This window comes from Pipistrellus hanaki (assembly GCF_964339955.1).
Source record: "Pipistrellus hanaki genome assembly, chromosome: 4".
Lineage (NCBI taxonomy): Eukaryota > Metazoa > Chordata > Mammalia > Chiroptera > Vespertilionidae > Pipistrellus > Pipistrellus hanaki.
Window position 1 is genome coordinate 2,907,257 of NC_140506.1, and position 18,641 is coordinate 2,925,897.

General features: G+C 47.6%; 2 protein-coding genes across 2 annotated transcripts in view; one reads left to right on the forward strand and one right to left on the reverse strand.

The window, feature by feature from the left end:
* ZFR (zinc finger RNA binding protein) overlaps positions 1-18,641 on the reverse strand; it is a 169,083-nt gene that overhangs the window by 104,203 nt on the left and 46,239 nt on the right. The window lies entirely within an intron of this gene.
* On the forward strand, positions 4,853-16,044 carry SUB1 (SUB1 regulator of transcription). Its single transcript, XM_084881028.1, has 5 exons — positions 4,853-4,967; positions 7,955-8,027; positions 10,562-10,684; positions 12,496-12,604; positions 15,099-16,044. The coding sequence occupies exons 2-5, from the start codon at positions 7,956-7,958 to the stop codon at positions 15,176-15,178; spliced, it is 384 nt and encodes a 127-aa protein (XP_084737154.1). The 5' UTR covers positions 4,853-4,967; position 7,955; the 3' UTR covers positions 15,179-16,044.

Here is an 18,641-nt window from a genome sequence, read left to right on the forward strand (position 1 = left end):
GGAATCCCCCCCCTCCCCCCCGCTTGTTCTGCTCTAACCCTCTTCTCCTGTGGAATGCTGTGGCTGAGAAGGTGGGGAGCGGGGAAGGGTCAGGGCGAGAAGGCGGAGGTGCTGGAATAGGGGGCCACGTTAGGTCATATTCCAGAATGCCATCCTGCTGCTTGAATACCTCTATCTTTGAACTGTCGGGAGACATGAGTCACGGAGGGTGTTCGCTGTGCAGCAGCATCGCAGGGGAACTGCTCCAGAGCCCCTCAGCCTCTCCCAGACTCCGGGACGTTCTCACACGCGGGCCCGTCCTCCAGCTCTGGTCCTTCCCAGTGACTGAGCGGTTTTCCCTTCTCCCCGTCCCCCACACCGCCTCCCTCTCTGGTCTCCCTGCAGACATTCCGAATGCAGCTCATGTGCTCACGAAAGCTTCTGGGAGGAATCACCCATTTCTCCCAGAGCCAGGCCTGGCGGCAGGTAGGTCGTCATCTACACCCGAAGATTCCCTCTGGCAATTCCCCGTGAAAGGAGCCCTTCCCCACCTCCTCCTGCACAGATTCCCTCCCTTTAGGTGTGTTCTTGCCTTTCTGTGCCAAAGCCTATCATTGTTTAAATAACAGAGAGCTGTGGATGGGGAATCCGGAGGCTGGGCAACAGGGTCAGAGCTAATCACTAGATATGGGTAGTTGAAGCAGCCCCCACCTGTTAGTCCTAAATGCCCCGATTGGCTCTTATTGGAGTTTCCTGCCGAGGGCAGACGGGTGTGTCCTATCATTTTAGTCTTCATAAAAGGGATGGAAAAGCCAGAGCGAGGAGTAGTCCTCCCTTGGGAGGGGGACTACCGCCTGGGCCCCATTTCCCAAATTAAAGCTTTTCTAAAGTCTCTTTTCATTTGTGTGCGGCCTTCTCCAGAGCCCGAACCCTGAACCGGAACCCTGAACCACGGGACATGAAGGGGTTCTGTTCTAGAAATGCATTTTATTTCCGGTGCTCGCGGTAAGGAGAGCAGGGCTGCCCCACTGGAGCTGGCTGGAGCAGAGAGCGGATCTATAATTCATAAGTGAAGCATCTCACCCGGGAACCAAGCACCTTGGCCGGCCGAGGCCTGTGACAGTCCAGGCTGTGTGAGGGGACGTGCACGTATGTTCCCTCCCGTTATTTAAAAGCAACGGTGGCCCTCTTTTGCTTCGAAGAAAACTTCTCTTTCCTCTGTCACTCAAATGTAAAATTTCATTCTTATTTTTTGAATGACATCTACTGGGGGGAAAAAAAGAGGAAAGAAAAATCACTCATGATCTTGGGTTTGCGAGTAGTTTCACCACCCAAGAGAACGGAGCCAGCTGCACTCACATGCAAAGCACCTTCTCTCTCTGCTTCTAAAAATTCCTGCTTCCTGAGCAGCTCACCCCGAGGCCCAGAGCTTCGAAACCGCCCGCAGGCCCCGCCCTGCTCCTCCAGGGGCACTGAGGCTGAATGGCACCTTTGTTAAGGCCCCGGATACTGATCCAGGTGTGCTGGGTTTACCTGGGAGGAGACCAGAGTGTGTCACCCCGTAATAGGCCTCAAAACTGACATAGAAATTATTTTTGCGCGAAGGCACTGAGAAACACACACCAAGCAGCCAGTGTGAGGACATCCTGGCCAGCCCCTTTCCTCTCCAAAACCAGGAGATAAGACCCGCGGTATGGAAAATGCCTTTCCTATACCGGAAGGAGATTAGCATTCTGATCATCCAGACAGGAAGCTGGGACTGAGAGAATGCCACACGAATGGATCTTGTTCAAATAATGCTGATCCACCTTCAGTCTCCCTACGTAACCGAGTCACTTTTCACAGATACCTCTAGTTTGATGTGGTGTGAACGCATGTAGGTTTTGCCACTAATCTGGTCTTCATTTCCTTCTGAGGGCCCCTGTGACACAGAAACGTATATTAAGTAAATCTGTGTCTTTTCAGTCTGATGTTATTTACTACCGTGTTTCCCCGAAAATAAGACATCCTCCGAAAACAAGTCCTAGCACAACTTTGGGAGAAAAAATTAATTTCAGACACTGTCTTATTTTCGGGGAAACAGGGTCGTTCCGAGGCCCAGCGAACATCTTCTCCGGGTTTCCTTAGGCAGGGGTGTGCCAGCGGGGAGGTGAGCAGAGCTGTGACCGTGCATATACTCCTGGCTGCTTTACAGAAAATGTTTTCATTGACTTCAGAGAGGAACGGAGAGGGGGAGAGAGATAGAAACATCAAGGGTGAGAGAGAATAATCGATTGATAGGCTGCCTCCTGCACGCCCCGCACTGGGGATGGAGCCCACAATCTGGCGTGTGCCCAGACCAGGAATGGAACCCTGACCTCCTGGCTTATAGGTCAAAGGCTCAACCCCTGAGCCACACCGGTCGGGCTTGGCTACCTTTATTTCATTATGATTTAGATTTAACATTTTTTTTTTAAAAGAAATTAATTTGTGGTTTTGTCTGCATTTAATCTTTTAAGAGTCAAACAGGGCTAGAAGGGGAGAGGGCCTGGGAGGGATGCTTTCCCGTTAGTGCTCAGACTTTGTCTTCGTCTCCTGTGTTCTGTTTGCCACTGAACCCCTTCCCACGTTCCGCCCCTCCTCTGAACGCTCCAGATAAGGTACAAAGCCCTTTCCCTGAGGGTCAGGTGGACGGAACCAAGGGTCCAGTGGTTCCACAAAGGGAGATCCCATCTTCCCCCCGTTCACCCATCCCCTGCACCCTAACTTCCCGTGGCATCGTGGGCCTGCCATGCGGCGCTTCCATGGGATTCCGCTCTGCCTTCGCTGCGCGTCGCTTCCCCCTCCTCCACCGGCAGTGCTTCTTCATTTTGGGGTCCTGCACCGCTATGCTCTCTGCGATGGCGGCCCTGAGAAGGCGTCCTCAGAGCTCCTCCTCGGGGTGAGCGAGCCGGGCCGGCGGTCACCACGGTGCCCGGGGTTTACCGAACGCTGCTCTGCTGGGGTCCGAGCTGTGGGAAACGCCCATCTCTCCGGATGCAGACCAGGGACGCGGAGACAGAGCATGGGAACAGGAGCCTTCTAAGGCGTTCTCAGGGGCGGTGTCTGTCCCGTCGCACTAGGAAGGCACACACGGGGGCGCAACCACAGCCTTTGGCCCGTCCTCCTCCCGCTCCATTGGCTGAGTACTGTGGGGTCACCTGTTTCCTCGGGGGCAGCCTGGTCTCACTGTCTTCCAGGGGGCCGTTAGGAACAGTGGGCTGAGGCCTTTCCCAGTTGCCTCCGCCTGCCCCTGTCTGGTTGAGGCAGGAACCTGGGGGTTTCCACCATGATGCTGGCTCACGTCCCTAATTCTTTGTTCTTATATCCTCTTCCCTCCCCCCCTTCACTGTTTGCCCTGGGGGAAATTCAGTAACTGTTTCCATTAAAAGTTGACTATGCTCAGGGTTTGGCCCAGTGGATAGACTCTATCCACTGAGAGTTAGAAACATCGATGAATTAGAAACAAGACTCTATCCGATGGACTTAGGCTCTACAGCAGAACCACTAGCAGGGTTGCCTAAGACCATCGGAAAACACAGATATTTACATTACGACTCATTAACAGTAGCAACATTACAGTTATGAAGTAGCAACGAAAACAATTTTACGGTTGGGGGTCACCACAACATGAGGAACTGTATTAGGAAGGTTGAGAACCACTGGGATAAGAGCATCAGCCTGTGGACTGAAGGGTCCCAGGTTCAATTCCAGTCAAGAGCATGTACCTTGGTTGCGGGCACATCCCCAGTGGGAGGTGTGCAGGAGGCAGCTGATCGATGTTTCTAACTCGCTAGCCCTCTCCCTTCCTCTCTGTAAAAAAAACAATCAAATATATTAAAGAAAAAGTTGACTCTGCCACAGAGGCCTGTTTCCTACAATGGCCTCCTCTCTCTCCTGGGCAGGGCCTGCTCTCTTGCTGCACAGCCAGGCCCCGGAGTTTGTTTCTGGCGGACACCATTCCACAGCGGTGCCATCATCAGGGGCGAAGAAGGCAGGCTGGCCTCTCCCCTCTGTGTTCAGTGCAGGCGAGGGGGTCTCAGAGGGGAGGTGCTGGCACCCAGGGGGTTACGTTCAGAGCAGATCTTTTCTTCTGACTCCTCATGCTCCCTGTGTGGGACGGGGCATGTGCTCAGAGAGCTTGGCTGGAGCCGGGCCGAAGACAGTCACTCTGATATCCTAGGAACTGATCACCTCTCACCCCGGCTCTCAGAGCATCCTCAGCCACGGCTTTCCCAGGTCCCAGCTCTTCCTTCTTCTTCCCTCCACTCCATCTGTGTATCAGCCCAGACATCCCAGAAACATTCCACTGCCAGGGCTCAAGAGCTTTTCACAACGCATCCTTCTTCTTCTCCTTTAAAAAATATATTTTTATTGGTTTCAGAGAGGAAGGGAGGAGAGAGAGAGGTAGAAACATCAGTGATGAGAGAGAATCATGGATCAGCTGCCTCCTGCACGCCCCACACTGGGGATCGAGCCCACAGTCCGGGCAGGTGCCCTTGGCTAGAATCGAACCCGGGATCCTTCGGTTTGAAGGCTGATGATGCTCTACCCACCGAGCCAAACCGGCTAGGGCTCGCTGCCTTCTCTTCCCCATGGAATCAAGTCCAAGCTCTTTGGACTTCGTTGAAGGCACTTGACCCCTCTTTCTCTGTGCCAACTCTCTCCGCCCCTGGGACTGGCGCCTCCCGGCCTGTCAGAGCGGCCATGCTGAGCTCCAAGCCTCCTTTCCCCATCCACGGTGTCTCTCTCACCCCGGTGCTCCCCTTTCAGGTTTTCTCGGTCTGTTAGACAGAACTGGGCGCGGCTCCTTTAAGGCCCTGGAAAGGGTCAGGGTGCGGGCCTCCCGGCGAGGCCACGCCCCGTCACGTGCTCGGGGCGGGGCCAGGCTCCGGTGCGTCACGTCCGGTTCTCTGTCAGCGGCGCGGAGCGGCGAGCGGAGGCTGGTACCCGGGCGGCAGCGGCGCAGCGTGAGTCCGGCCCCCGCCCCGCGCCCCCGGCCCCGGGCCCCCTGGTTCCCCGGCTCCTCACCCTCCGCCGGGCCGCCCGCCGCCCGCCGCCCCCGCTCCCCGCCGGGAGGCCGTGCGGGAAATGGCGGCCCGGACCTGCCCCCGCCCCGCCGCGGCCTCCGCGGCCCCCTCCTCCGGCCCGGCCCCTCCCGGCCCGGGCCCCGCTGCAGCCCCTCGGCGCCCGAGCTTAGGGAGCGGCCCGGGAGCGGCCCCGGGCGGGCGGGCGGCCCCGGGGCGGCGGGCGGCCGGGCTCGGAGGCGGCCGGGCACGCGGGGCCGCGGGCGGGGGCCGGCGCCCGGACAATGCGGCGGCGGCGGGGCCGGCGGGCGCGTGCGGGCCGCTCCTCCGCGGGCCCCGGTCCGCCCCCGCCCCCGTCCCTGCCCCTGCCCCTGCCCCTGCCCCTGCCTCTGCCCCTGCCTCCCGGTGGGGGGCGCTCCGGGGCCGGGGAGGAGGGCGGGGCGGGCCCGGGGCGGGTGGGGGTAGGGGCGGCCGGCGGCCTCCGGGGGCGGCGAGAGCTCCGGGTGGAGAAAATGGCGCTGGTGCAAGTCCCTCCTCTTCCCGCCCGCCGCCCCGATCCCTCCCTCTCCCCGCAGCCCGGACCCCTTCCCCCTCCCCCTCCCCACTCCCCTCCCTCCCCTCTCCCCGCAGCCCCTCCCCCGCCCCCCCCAGCCCCTGATCCCTCCCTCCCAGCCCCGGACCCCCCTCTCCCCGCCGCCCCGGACCCCCTCGCCACCGCCTCCCGGGCCTGGGGGTGACCCCCGGGGCCGCCTGAGGTCAGTCCCGGGTGGTCGGCCCCCAGCCCTCCCCGCCGGCCTGCACCAGCGATTTCGCGTGGTTTCTGTCTGTTTTTCTTCGGGTTTTGTAGAACGGCTAGCGATGCTCGTGGCCTTTGCCTGGTGTACGAGCCTGCGTTTTTTCTGGACAATGAAGGCCCGGGAGGGAAAGGAACGTCAGTGTGTTGGCCATCGGTTCCGGGGGCCGGCTCGCACCATCGCCTGGGCCGCTCGTCCACGGGCTTCCCGGGGCTCAGAGGGAGGGTGCGTTCCCGTGAGACCAGATGGCGGCGTTTCCCGGGAAACACAGGCCCGTGGGGTTGGGGTTTGAGTGTGGCTGAGCGGGATGGATGGCTGTGACCTGGAGCAGGAGCGGGAATGGGGTGAGGGTGGCCCTGCGGCTGGAGCTGAATGTCCAGGATGGGGGGCGGGGCCCTCCCCTGACCTCCTGCTGTGGAGCACAGTCAGGGCCACTGCTAACGAAGCTCAGTCCACAGCGACGTTATCTGTGACTTTTTAAAGGAGGAAGTGGAGTCCTTTTGTTCTTTTGACACGGAGACTGTGTGCGGTGAATACTGGGCCCATTAGGGCATGGAACAATATGACTCAGTCTCTCCAGAGGGGAGATGGAGAGAACTGAAGATAACTTTTTTTATTTTATTGATGTTTTACAGACAGGGAGAGGGGGAGAGAGGTAGAAACATCGATGAGAGAAACATCGATCAGCTGCCTCCTGCACACCCCCTACTGGGGATGTGCCCGCAACCAAGGTCCATGCCTTTGACCGGAATCGAACCCAGGACCCTTCAGTCTGCAGGCTGATGCTCTATCCACTGAGCCAAACCGGTTTCAGCTGAAGATAACTTTTTACCACCTGGCATAAGTGCCTTGAAAATAGTTCTGCGTGTCTTGGAATTTCTTGACATTTGGGATCTAGGTTTTAAACAAATCTGTAAATGCAGGTGCACAGGGCTCTGCCTTGCGGCTCAGGCCCCCAGGAAACATGTGCTGGGAAGGAAGGCACTGGGCTTTGTGCCTCTTTCCTATCGGGGGACCTAGGAAGCGAGGGTCTCTGTGGGAATTTGAGGACAGGGTTTGCCTATACCACAAGCAGATTCTTCAAATTTTAGTACATTCCAGAGTAAAAAATCAGTGTTAAAATGTATTAAATTGCGAATTATGTATCACTTTGTGAACTGTGAATTAGTCCTTGTTATTTGATGGCATGGTCAAAAAGCTAAAGAAAAGAATATATACAAAATATGAAAAATCATTATTTAGTACCCAATGACTGGAAAGACCGGTCGCTATGACGTGCACTGACCACCAGGGGGCAGACGCTCAATGCAGGAGCTCCCACGGGGAGTGCCGCTTAGCTAGAAGCTGTGCTGGCCAGCCATGGTGGTGGGAGCCTCTCCTGCCTTCAGAGCAGTTGGACATCCCCTAAGTAGGGGTGTCGAACTCAATCAGAAGGGGCCAAAATCTAAAATCCAGCCTAAATCTCGGGCCGAATGGTTTACTGAACAGTCATAAACTGACAATGTCATAAACTGACAGTGGAGTGCAGTGATGACAGCGCGGTGTGGGCCACATTGCAAGGCCTGGCGGGCTGGATTTGTCCCGCGGGCCTTGTGTTTGACACATGTGCCCTAAAGGCTCCCAGGCTGCAGGCCAGGCTGAGCGAACCACAAGTGCACAGATTTCATGCACCAGGCCTTTAGTAGTATTGTAATGGCAAATTAATTGTACATCACCATCTGTAGAGTGCAAGTATTCCCTGTGGTGAATAATTTTATGTCAGGTCTCATCAGTGAGAGGGGGAAAGCCTTACTGAGAGGTCTTATTCACCCTGGCTTTACCTGGTTACTGTCAGCTGCTTCTTCAATGGACCTTACTCATAAACATCTCACCCTGCTAAAATGAAGTATAAAAATACACTTGGCTTTGAGAAAGGGATATAAGAGTGTGAGATGTGTATGACACTTTGCATGTTATTTTCAGCTTGGAAGAGCATAGATTAGAAGATGACTTCCAGCATTGTGCTCAGAATAACAACTCCAGTACCACAAAATGGTAGCATGAACCATGGAACTTGTTACATGTTTGCTGGGGGCGATTAAAATGAATGTGATAGAGCCATTTGTAAGTTACTTAAACGGTACTCTTTTCTTTCAGAATGCCGAAGTCAAAGGAACTGGTTTCTTCAAGCTCTTCTGGCAGCGATTCCGACAGTGAAGTTGACAAAAAGGTGACTATTGCTGCCCCAGGCCATTTCTGTAGTACTCAGTCAGCAGTACTGCCCAGGTCCCGCTCTGAGGGACAGCAAGGTGTGTCGGAATCTTAAAAGGAGAGCCAGGATGGACGTTTCTGGAAGTGTAGAAAGAAGGCCCTGGATCTTCACTTCACTCAGATGCCTAGGGTGCTGCTCCATGCAGAACCCTCTCCCCTAACCCAGACTCCAGCCAGCCTCATCCTGACTTCTGTGGAGGAACCCTAACCCTGCAGAACACTGCCGTAGACCCGAGGGATAGCATTAGAATTAACCCAAAGTCATGTTTGCCATTATTTAGAAATGGGTTTACTCTGTAGCTTTTGTGTGAAGTAATTGATCCAGATTATCTGAACTCCTTGAATGGATGTGTCGGTTTTGACCCTGTCTCAGTCATTGGTGTTTATACGGCCACAGTATTACTTAGAGGGTAGGCTTGGTCCACTTTAAGTGGGAATGTTACTGACTCTGGTTCCCTCCTTTTGGCACCAGCAAAGCTGCCCCGAGATGGCCTGTTTAGGCAGAGGAGGCTTTTCCTGCATCAGAGTCAGCTGCACTGGCCGCGGTGCCTTCTCCTCCGCTGAGCGCCTGGCCCTTCCTCAGGCTGCCTTCCCGCAGGCTGTCTGCGAGCCTGGGTGGCAGTGCTAGTTAAGAGAGCTTAAGGGGGGCTTTGGGGGAGATGGATCTTCATAGGGAAATACAGAGCATGATCTCTGAACACATAATCATCTGGCCACTCTGTATATCCTATATAATAAAAGGCTAATACACAAATTGTCCCCTCCACCAGGAGTTTGACCAGCAGGCAGGCAGGCTGGCCAACCACCCATGTCCCCTCCCCCTGGCCAGGCTGGCCAGACCCCACCCATGCATGAACACGCACACACACACACTGAGTGGCCAGATTATTATGCATACAAAGATTATAATAATCTGGCCACTCAGTGTATACCATAGTGGGAACTCTTATTATACCAGCATAGCATTTAAATATCTTCATTCAACATGTTTTTATTGAGCCTTTGTGTGTCAGGCATGTACCAGTCCACAGGGACTATATACAGACCCTGATGGAAAGAATAATTGCTTTTGCTTATTGAGCAGAGTTAATTTTTGCTGTTTGTTCCAAATAGTACTATTAATCCTAAAGACATGTTAAATGCATCCATTTCTTTTTGTTTGTACCCATTATATTATATCTAGCTTCATCTAAATTAGTAAGCTAATATACAGGGGTGGACAAAAGTAGGTTTCCAACTGTGAATGATGAACTGTTTATTGCGCTATTATTTGTTAGTTGCATTCATTTGTATTCCAACTGGAAGCCTCCTTTTGCCCACCCCAGACTAGCTTAGGCTTTCCACTAAGGAACGTGACTGCCCTCTACTGTTTGGGCTGGGAACTCTACTGGCTTTCCTGGGCTGTTAGCTCATTTTGAGACTGAAGTTATATAAAAAGCTTTTGCAATGATGCTGCTTTTAAAACATTGTTTTGCTTTTAGATGCTAGTCTAATACATTGCTGTCTATCTGTAGTTATTTATTTTGAGGATGTTTTTGAGTTGACTTGTGCACAGAACAAAATAGGTTTCTTTGCTTTGCCTACTCAGATTCCCTAAGCCCGTGTAAGTGTCTCTTGGAATAGCAGAGCATAAATAGATAATCATATCCTAGAAACGGAATGAGTTGGTTGTGTTCTTCCTAGTTAGCACGTCCCCTTTGTAGCTGTAGTAGACTCTGGTTTCCAGAGGTTTATTCAGAAGCAGCAGGCCCCTCATCTTTGGTGGTGGTTCCTGCACAGAAACCTTGCGTGGAATTCTGATCCACAAAATAACTTTTCTGCTTAATACCACTGCAATGCCTAAACGTATTTTTTGGGCTCCTCAGAACTGTTTGCAAATACTATTATATACCAGTGTTAGTTTAGTTTTCAGAGTTTCATTGTCTGGTGGGTCTTGGCTATGTTTATGTTTTTTACTTAATGAGTAAATGTAGACTTTTGATCCTTTAAGTCTTTAAAAAAATTGGAATCTTTTGAACCTTTCATGTAAGAAAGGTTTAACTTTGTAGGGAATTTTTATGAGTTAAGTAAGCCAAACTGATGACATTGTTGGGGACCTAGTGCTCTGGAGAAGGACAGTTCTGCAGTTGCTCTTGTGCATTTGGAATGATGAGGGAGACAAGGAAGGTACATGGGAAGCGAGGCTGGGATTGGACCACAGGGTAGTTAACACGGGAAACTAAATGTTCTGTTACGGTGAAGCTTCCGGGTCTGAGAACTGGGCATGTCAAAGGTGCGTGAACCGAGGTGCCCAGAGACCATGACCGGACTTAATGCAGAGAGAAACTTACTAAAAGTTACCGGCCTGCCCAGTTAGGGGTTATGGTCAGATCATCCTGCGAGGTTCTGGTTGCTCACTGGACTTGTATATATCCCCTCCCCCCTTTCTGTCCGTAAACCCGAGAAGTGTTTTAAGGGTGCATGTTTTAACCATATTCATGTTTTTCTTCCAAGTTAAAGAGGAAAAAGCAAGTTGTCTCAGAAAAGCCCGTGAAGAAGCAGAAGACCGGGGAGACGTCCAGAGCCCTGGCCTCCTCCAAGCAGAGCAGCAGCAGCCGGGATGACAACATGTTCCAGGTGAGCTGGGCGCAGGCCCAGAGCACTTCCTGGCTGCTGGGCCTGAGGAGCGATCCCAGCGCCTTCCTCTAACAGGCACAGTCTTCTGTTAGTGCTCTGGCTGAGGCTAGTCATTGCAATACAAGAACAAGTTAGTAGAAGTGAAAGTAATTTATATGATGCTGATTTTTTTTTTTTTTTTTTAACAACTTTAATGTGAGCCAAATGGCCAGCACGCCTGGCAGCAGTACCTCAAACGCTCCCTCTGTGGTGTTAGGTTATTGCTAACCCTAAAGTCTGTAGCTTTGCTGTATGTAAAACAATGTGAATTTAAAAGCTGTAGAAATCCAAAGGAAGGGATTGGGGATTGCACATTAGAAAGTACAGTGGAACCTCGGTTCTCTAACGTAATTCATTTCGGAAGGCTGTTCCAGACCCAATTTGTTCAAAAACCAAATCATTTTTCCCCTTTAGAAAGAATGTAAGTTGAATTAATTTGTTCCAGACCCCAAATGAATCCCTTTTTAAACCTTTCTTATGTACAGTACCTGTCCAATGTACTGGTTAGTCTATAAACAGACATTTCCTTATGTATTGAGGCACCCCCCCACCGTCCCCCTTCACACCTGGCTTAAAGGAACCCCCTTCAGCACCCGTTCCAGGTACCCCTGCCTTGGAAGCGCTGCCGCTGGCTAAACTGCAAATCCGCAGCGGTTTTCTGACTCTTCAATTACTTATGATCATTGCCTGTCTGTTTTAGAAAGAGGTTCACTTTTACTAGTGAGGGTTCAAAGTTTTAATTCTTTGCAGGTTTCTGATATCTCAGGAAGATGAGTCTTGCAAAAGACAAGCAGCAGTAGCAGTATAGTAGTAGTATTTTTCTGATTGTTTCTTTTGGCTTCAGAATTTTCTTCCTGTGTTTTCAAGTCCTGCAATCTAGGCCAATGTGGCCAGCCTGCCCTTGGGAATCAGGATTGTATCTTTCTGCTTTCTCCCTTCTATGTCTTTGTCACTTTCCTCTCGCTGATCGTTTTCAAGGTCATCCTATCATCTAAAGTCTCTTCCATTTGCTCAAGCCCACATTGAACTTTTGACGTGTCTAATAATCAAAATTATTTTAGTAGATTTTAATTTAATCTATTTAACTAGCTCTTAGGCTTATTGTAAAACCAAAATGTTTAGTTCAGTGCCATAGCCTCCTAAGATACTTACATTTAAAAATACATATATATGTTTTTATTGATTTCAGAGAGGAATCTGACTGTTCTAGGGCATCTTATGGTGGAATCCTACAATCGATATCTTTTGGTGATTTGTTATTTCTCTTTGCATAATAGCCTCAGGCTCATCCATGTTGTAGCATGTGAATGCCTTTCAAGCTGAGTAATGTTCCATTGCTTGTATATGTCACATTTTGTTCATTCATTTATGAGAAGATGGGCATTTGGGGTGCCCTCCCAAATGTTGTGAGTAATGTTGCTGTGAATATGGGTGTACAGGTAATACCTCTTCAAGACCCTGCTTTTATTTCTGGTAGATACATATCCAGAAGTGGGGCTGCTGGAGCAGATGTTCTATTTTTGAGGAACCTCCATGCTGTTTTCCATAGTGGTTGCACTATTTTGCTAATGATTCTTTAATGTAAAATGATTAGAAATGTGAGTTGTACTTGTTCAGTTCCATCATTTACAAAGATTTTAATAGTGGCATTTCCTTTGGATTGCAGTTTTGATATTGATAGTAGCAGTTATTTTTGTGACTAAAAGAATAGTGAGTATGCAGTAAGTTGTGACTATAAATGAATGCTTTTTTATGTTCTGTTTCTTTTGCAGATTGGGAAAATGAGGTACGTCAGCGTCCGGGACTTTAAAGGGAAAGTCCTAATTGATATTAGAGAATATTGGATGGATCCAGAAGGTGAAATGAAACCAGGAAGAAAAGGTGAGATTTAATTTCCTGAATTTGGTCCTAATATTGAGACTAAATAAAAACTAAGTGACCTAGTTTGAAATTGAAATAATGTTGCAGTGCACTAGGAAGATCCTCATTTGGTTGATTCACTATCTCCTGTAGTCTTTTTGGTATGACACTAGTTTTTAATCCTCACTTGAGGATATGTTTCTGTGAATTCTAGAGAGAGAGGGAGAGAGGAAGAGAGAGAAAGGAGGGAGGGAGGGAGAACATTGATGTGAGAGAAACTTGATCAGTTGAGTTGCTTCCTGAACATACCCTGAATGAGGATCGAACCCGCAACCTTTTTATTTATTTATTTATTTATTTTTTATGTATGGGGGCGATTCTCCAACCGAGCTGCCTGGCCAGGGCAGCACTTAACTTTAAGGAGGATAAAGTCATGGCAGCGCCCAGCCAGCGAGGCTCAGTGGTTGAGCCTTGACCTGTGAACCAAGAGGTCTCTGTTTGATTCCCGGTCAGGGCGTGTGCCTGGGTTGTAGGCTCGATCCTCAATGGGGTGTGCAAGAAGCAGCCAATCATTGCTTCTCTCTCATTGATGTTTGTCTCTCCCTCTCCCTTCCTCTCTGAAATAAATGAAAAATACTATTAAACAAATGGTGCAGGTAAACATAATTAAAGAGATAAAAGGGCAGATTTCTATGAGAGGGGAAGTGCTCTGGGACTCTCCTAAGGAAGTCCCACTTCACACTAGATAAAGGAGGAGCCAGTCCTGTGAATTGTATGGGAGAGGAGTCATTTTCAGAGTAGAGGAGGTTGTGCAAATACTGTGACGTGAGAAAGCACTTCGGTGGCGCAGGAGTTATAAGGCTGCTGATTTACTGCATGTCACTTAAAATGATTTCTGCGTTAATTCTGAAGTGGAGTGGCACTGTCTGGGAAGCTGTAAAATGCGGACCGGGAATCCTGGTGTTCAGTGTTTGCTTGGGGTGTTCTTCAGAGCGGTGTCCTTTAAGTGGGCTTTGTCTTCCTTTTGTGCTTCATCCAGCACCATAGAAGCATACGTTACTTATTTTTTCCATTGATCTTTAGAGAGAAGGGAGGGGGGAGAGAGACATTGATGTGAGAGAGGCACATTGATTCGTTTCCTATCACATGAGCCACACCAGCCAGGGCACAGCGTATTTTATTAAGTCACCAAGTAGCTAGAGAACATTTGGGTGCCAAGTTAATGAAAAATGCCCGTTTTCTTCTGCCTGCATGTCATCTCGTAAGGTCTGACTCCTTCCTTCCTGTAGTTTTTAGGTTTAGTAAACTTAATGTCTGTTTTCATGTCCTTTTACATTTTCTTGTTCAGCCCACTTTTGGGATTGGTCAGTCCACCTGTTCCATTGTGGCCAATGTCAGAGTTCTTTTTTATTTTTTAAAATATATTTTGTTGATTTTTTTTTTTTTTTTTTTTTTTTACAAAGGAAGGGAGAGGGATAGAGAGTTAGAAACATCAATGAGAAAGAAACATGAATCAGCTGCCTCCTGCACACTCCCTACTGGGTTTGTGCCCGCAACCAAGGTGTATGCCTTGACTGGAATTGAACCGGGGACCCTTGAGTCCGCTGGCTGTCGTTCTATCCAGTGAGCCAAACCGGTTAGGGCGAGTTCTTTTCTTCTTGCTGTGATTACTAACCAGTAAGATGAGCTAGAAAGCCCTTCCTAGGTGTGTCCTAATGCATTCTCCTTCCTCTCCGCTTAGGGCCTCCCAGCAGGTTTCTGAGAAATTCATCAGTCTTCAGTGCTGGTTAATTCTCCATTTGCATGGGTCAGGTATTAAGACTATTGGAAGTTTAAAGTACAACGTCCTTTCTGCTTAATACTTCAGACATGTATAAGCTAACATTTTAAGTTTTACATGTGTCTAGTGATATGCCAAGCTTGTAATTCAAATCAGCCAATTTAGTCACAAAAACAACTCTGGAGGTGTAATATACGTACCATTTTAATGGCAAGAAAACTTAGGCTCAGAGGCACTTGTAGTTGCTTTAAGTCATATTGTTAGTGATAATGCGGCTGGGATTTGAATCCAGTCTAGAATATACCTTCCAAGAAGTCACATCCCAGGGACTCTCCAAAGTGAGGAACTCCGTACAAGTCATTCACTTGAGCTCCTATGGAAATTTTGAGCAAATGTTGGAGCCAACTGAATGTAGAAATGGGTGTCACACACCAAACTTGGACCTGGCCACTGAAATATGGCTAGTTTGCAAGCTTTGTGAGTTAAACTTCAAGTCATGATTAGTTCTCATTGAGTTTAGTATGTGTCTGGCAGGATGCAGTGTAGGAAGTAAAACTAGATATAGCATTGATCATCTCAGGCAATCAGGATGAATCTATAATTAACATTGTTCTCATTATATCGTGCCATTCAAAATGGCAATGTTGATAAAATAGTATTTTATTTGGAAGTTTAAAAATCCTCAAGAAAGCTTAAATACATTTTCAACTTTTGATTTTTGAAACTTTGTTTTAGGTATTTCCTTAAATCCTGAGCAGTGGAGCCAGCTGAAGGAACAGATTTCTGACATTGACGATGCAGTGAGAAAGCTGTGAAATCTGAGCCATATAAACCTGTACTGTTCTAGTTGTTTTAACCTCTTCTTACATTGGCTTTGTTTTTTAAATGTTGTTTTCCAGGCTGTTGTATATTTGGATTGCAGAACAATTTGTAAGAATACTTTTTTTTTAATGTGTGCATTATTAAAAATGTTCTGAGTGAAGCTAATTGTCAACTTTATTAAGGGGTTGCTTTGTGTCCACCACCTAGTGTAAAATAAAATCAAGTAATACAATCTTAACTGTGTGGCCTTCTTTGGTCCGAAGAATTGGTACTACGGTATTTAAGGCCAAAATTTATAGACCTTTGAATTTGAACTCGGCTTTTACATTAAAAGGATTTATATTGTATTGAATTTATAAACTTGATCTGTGAAAGCCTAGTAGATCTCTTCTAAACAAATGTCTAGGCTTGGATTTTCAACCCCACTGATACTTCACTTCCCTTGTTATCTTCATTTTCCTTCAACAATTTGTCATGTTCAGCTTTCATTTCACTTTTTGCTTTTTCTTGAATATATTCTGCTAATCTGGAAAGTCAGTGAAACTGTCGAAATGTTAGTTATCTCAATAAGGTACTTGTAACTAAAATATTATATGAGAACTACAGTCACTAATTCTACTGTATTAAATATTAGGAGATATAGTTTGATAAACAACATGACTTGTATGAAAACTGAGCAAGTAAGTGTATGTCATGTATTGTTCTGTGTAGTAGTTATCTTATTGCTTAGTTCTACAGAAAATAATGACTTAAAGTCTGATTTGCTTTCATTTATTGAACATGTTCACCATAGGATGATGTCTGTAGAATCAGATATTGTTAAATTAGACTAGGACTTAATAAAAATTGTGAAAATTCACTGGCCTAACATTTTATTTTATAACATCAAGTATGGATTATAAGAGCCAGGGATGTAGCTGAGCTTTGCCGTTATGTAGGCAGTGTGGTTGGTTTTTAGGGAAAGAGTATACACTCGTGCTTTTTGGCCTTTGCTTCAGACATAGGCTTTGTTCTTCTGCAGCTAATCTAGCAGGTACTCCGTAGAATTTTTACTGAACCGGTGACAGAGACATAGATTGAAACAGGTTTCAGGGCCTCGGCAGCAATAAGCAGGCCCTGGTGTGCCTTGGGAAAGGATGGCAGGGAGCTGTGCCTGAGTTACAGAAGGCCGTGATGATGGAGAATTCTCGCAAACTAATGCTATTTTGGTCATGTAGATAGGACACGATTCTAGATAGAATAGTCAAAAGAGAGGTTTAAAGATGTAAAAAATGCTTGTGGACAAGTTATTTTTGATAGCTAACGTAAAATAAAAATGGGTTATTGCCATGTAGAGAGTTGCACTATTAATACCAAGTGTGATTGCTAACTATGTCTAGAACATTTTATAGAATTGTCAAGGACTTGATTTCAAAGCCATCTTCCAAACCACATATAACTATCAATTTCTCTGGCAGCTATTCTGTTTTTTTTTTTACATTTTTAGATTTTTTTAAAAAAAGTGTTTTTAGCAGTAACCCTAATCAGTATGTAATTGAGGAAATAAACTCTCTTTCTGGTATTTTAGCCTTCTTCAAATACTAGGTACCAAAGTGTTCCAATAGCGCATTTTAGACAATTCATGCTTGATTGATAACTTCCCCCTTTTTGGAAACATGTCCTGTGAACTTGATTGGGTAGACTTGAAAACTATTCCTTATATATCCAGAAAGGGTTGTTAGAACACAGAACTTTTTGATTTTGGTGTAGATGGAGGGGATAATTGCTGACTTGCCCAGGTTGATAGGAATTTGAATTTAAGGGTATGTGCACTTTGAAACCACCTGCTAACAGAGAGTTGGTGCCGAGATCTGTCACTGCCCAGGCCTTGTCCAGCTGTTTAGGTGCGTTGTTAAACCTTCATGTCAGAAGTGCTTCTCTGGCAGAATTTGGTAAGTTGACTGCTAAATTCATTTAAATAGTGCTACTGGATGTGCAGTGTATAGAAATTATTAATCTTTTTTGTTTGGTGTGTGCGTAGGGAAGGATGAGGGCTGGTTAAAATAAGAGCCAAGTTAACTCCTCCTGAGAGAAAGGGGACTTTTGTTCCTGTTTACACTTTACCTTTTTGGTAAGATCGCTCAGGAGGAATGGCATTGTGGCCACCATTTCTTACCGTGTGATGCCAACCAACATGGACTTCACCACTACGGCCCTGGCATGTGCTCAGCAGCAGCCTTTCCTCACGGGTTTTACTCTCTTTCACATACAAGTAGCATGTGCCCAGTTTCCAATGCTCTTGGCATTTTATTAAAAGAACAACTACCAAAAACTGAAAAAAACAGCATATAATTTGATTATTCTCTTGTTTTGCTTCATAAATGCTTAAGGACTTCTTGGAAGACTGCTCTTACCTCATTAGCCAGTCAAGATCCCGTGATGATCACCCTGTTCTGCATAGTGTTTTGGAAAAAAGATGATGAAAATAAAAAGCACATACATCTTGGCTGTGGCTATTGAGGGGAAAAGAAAAATAGAGAAGAGTTCCTGATGACATGGGCATGTTGAAAGAAGACTGAAAATCTGAAATAGTAAAGTGCTGGCGAAAATTGAGGGGTTTCTGGTGATAGTCTGCTATTCACTTTTTATGGAAATCCAGTGAAACACTCAAGAGGTTTTTTTTTTTGTGAGTGTGTGTGTGTGGGGGGGTGTTTTGTTTGGTTTTTAGTGGTGGTTTTGCAGATAAATTCTAGAAGTAAAATCTTCACATAGTCACAGACATGTACTTTGTAACTGTGGAATACCTGTATGCGTTGTTTGGTACATCTTCCATAGAGATGCCAATGAATACATGACTACATCTGTGAATATTTTAAATGTTGAAATAAAAAATAAGAATCGTGCCCTGTGTCCTCCCAGTTTCACACGCCTGAACATGCATGGCTGTACCTGCCAAGTGGGTTTTTTGAATGGAGTGCCTTTGTGCATGAGTGCCTTTGGAATGTGAATTCGCCAGGGCACGCTCAGCCTTCCAGGCCTCTGGGCTGAACCGCTACCTGATCCCAGGGAAATGCAAACAACTAAGGGGCACAGCCTCCTCCTCTCTGCCCTGTGGCTGTCCTGCAGTCTGAGTGTTCCTTGCTACCCTTACCTGTTTGATGGACTTCTTCGTGTAACTTCAATTTACATTTTCATTTATCAAGTGCCTACTTTTCCCATCTTGATTAGTGCTTTTGCTTAGTTATTGAGATCTCATAAATTTCTGTTGAGGGAAACTTATACAGGGATAGAAAGATCCGTGGAACACTACATATGAATAATTTTGCTCCATTTGATCGGCTGTAAAACACATGGATTCAAAACTACAGTCGATGCCCCAGCCAGTTGGGCTCAGTGGATAGAGCATCAGCCTGTAGACTAAAGGGTCCAGGTTTGGTTCTGGTCAAGGGCACATGCCTGGGTTGCAGGCTCGATCCC

Excerpts from the sequence above, each read along its gene's own strand:
- SUB1 (XM_084881028.1), top strand. The coding sequence starts at position 7,956 with ATGCCGAAGTCAAAGGAACTGGTTTCTTCAAGCTCTTCTGGCAGCGAT. Across the intron at positions 10,685-12,495 it reads GGGATGACAACATGTTCCAG|ATTGGGAAAATGAGGTACGT; the intron begins GTGAGCTGGGCG and ends TTTCTTTTGCAG. Across the intron at positions 12,605-15,098 it reads AATGAAACCAGGAAGAAAAG|GTATTTCCTTAAATCCTGAG; the intron begins GTGAGATTTAAT and ends ACTTTGTTTTAG.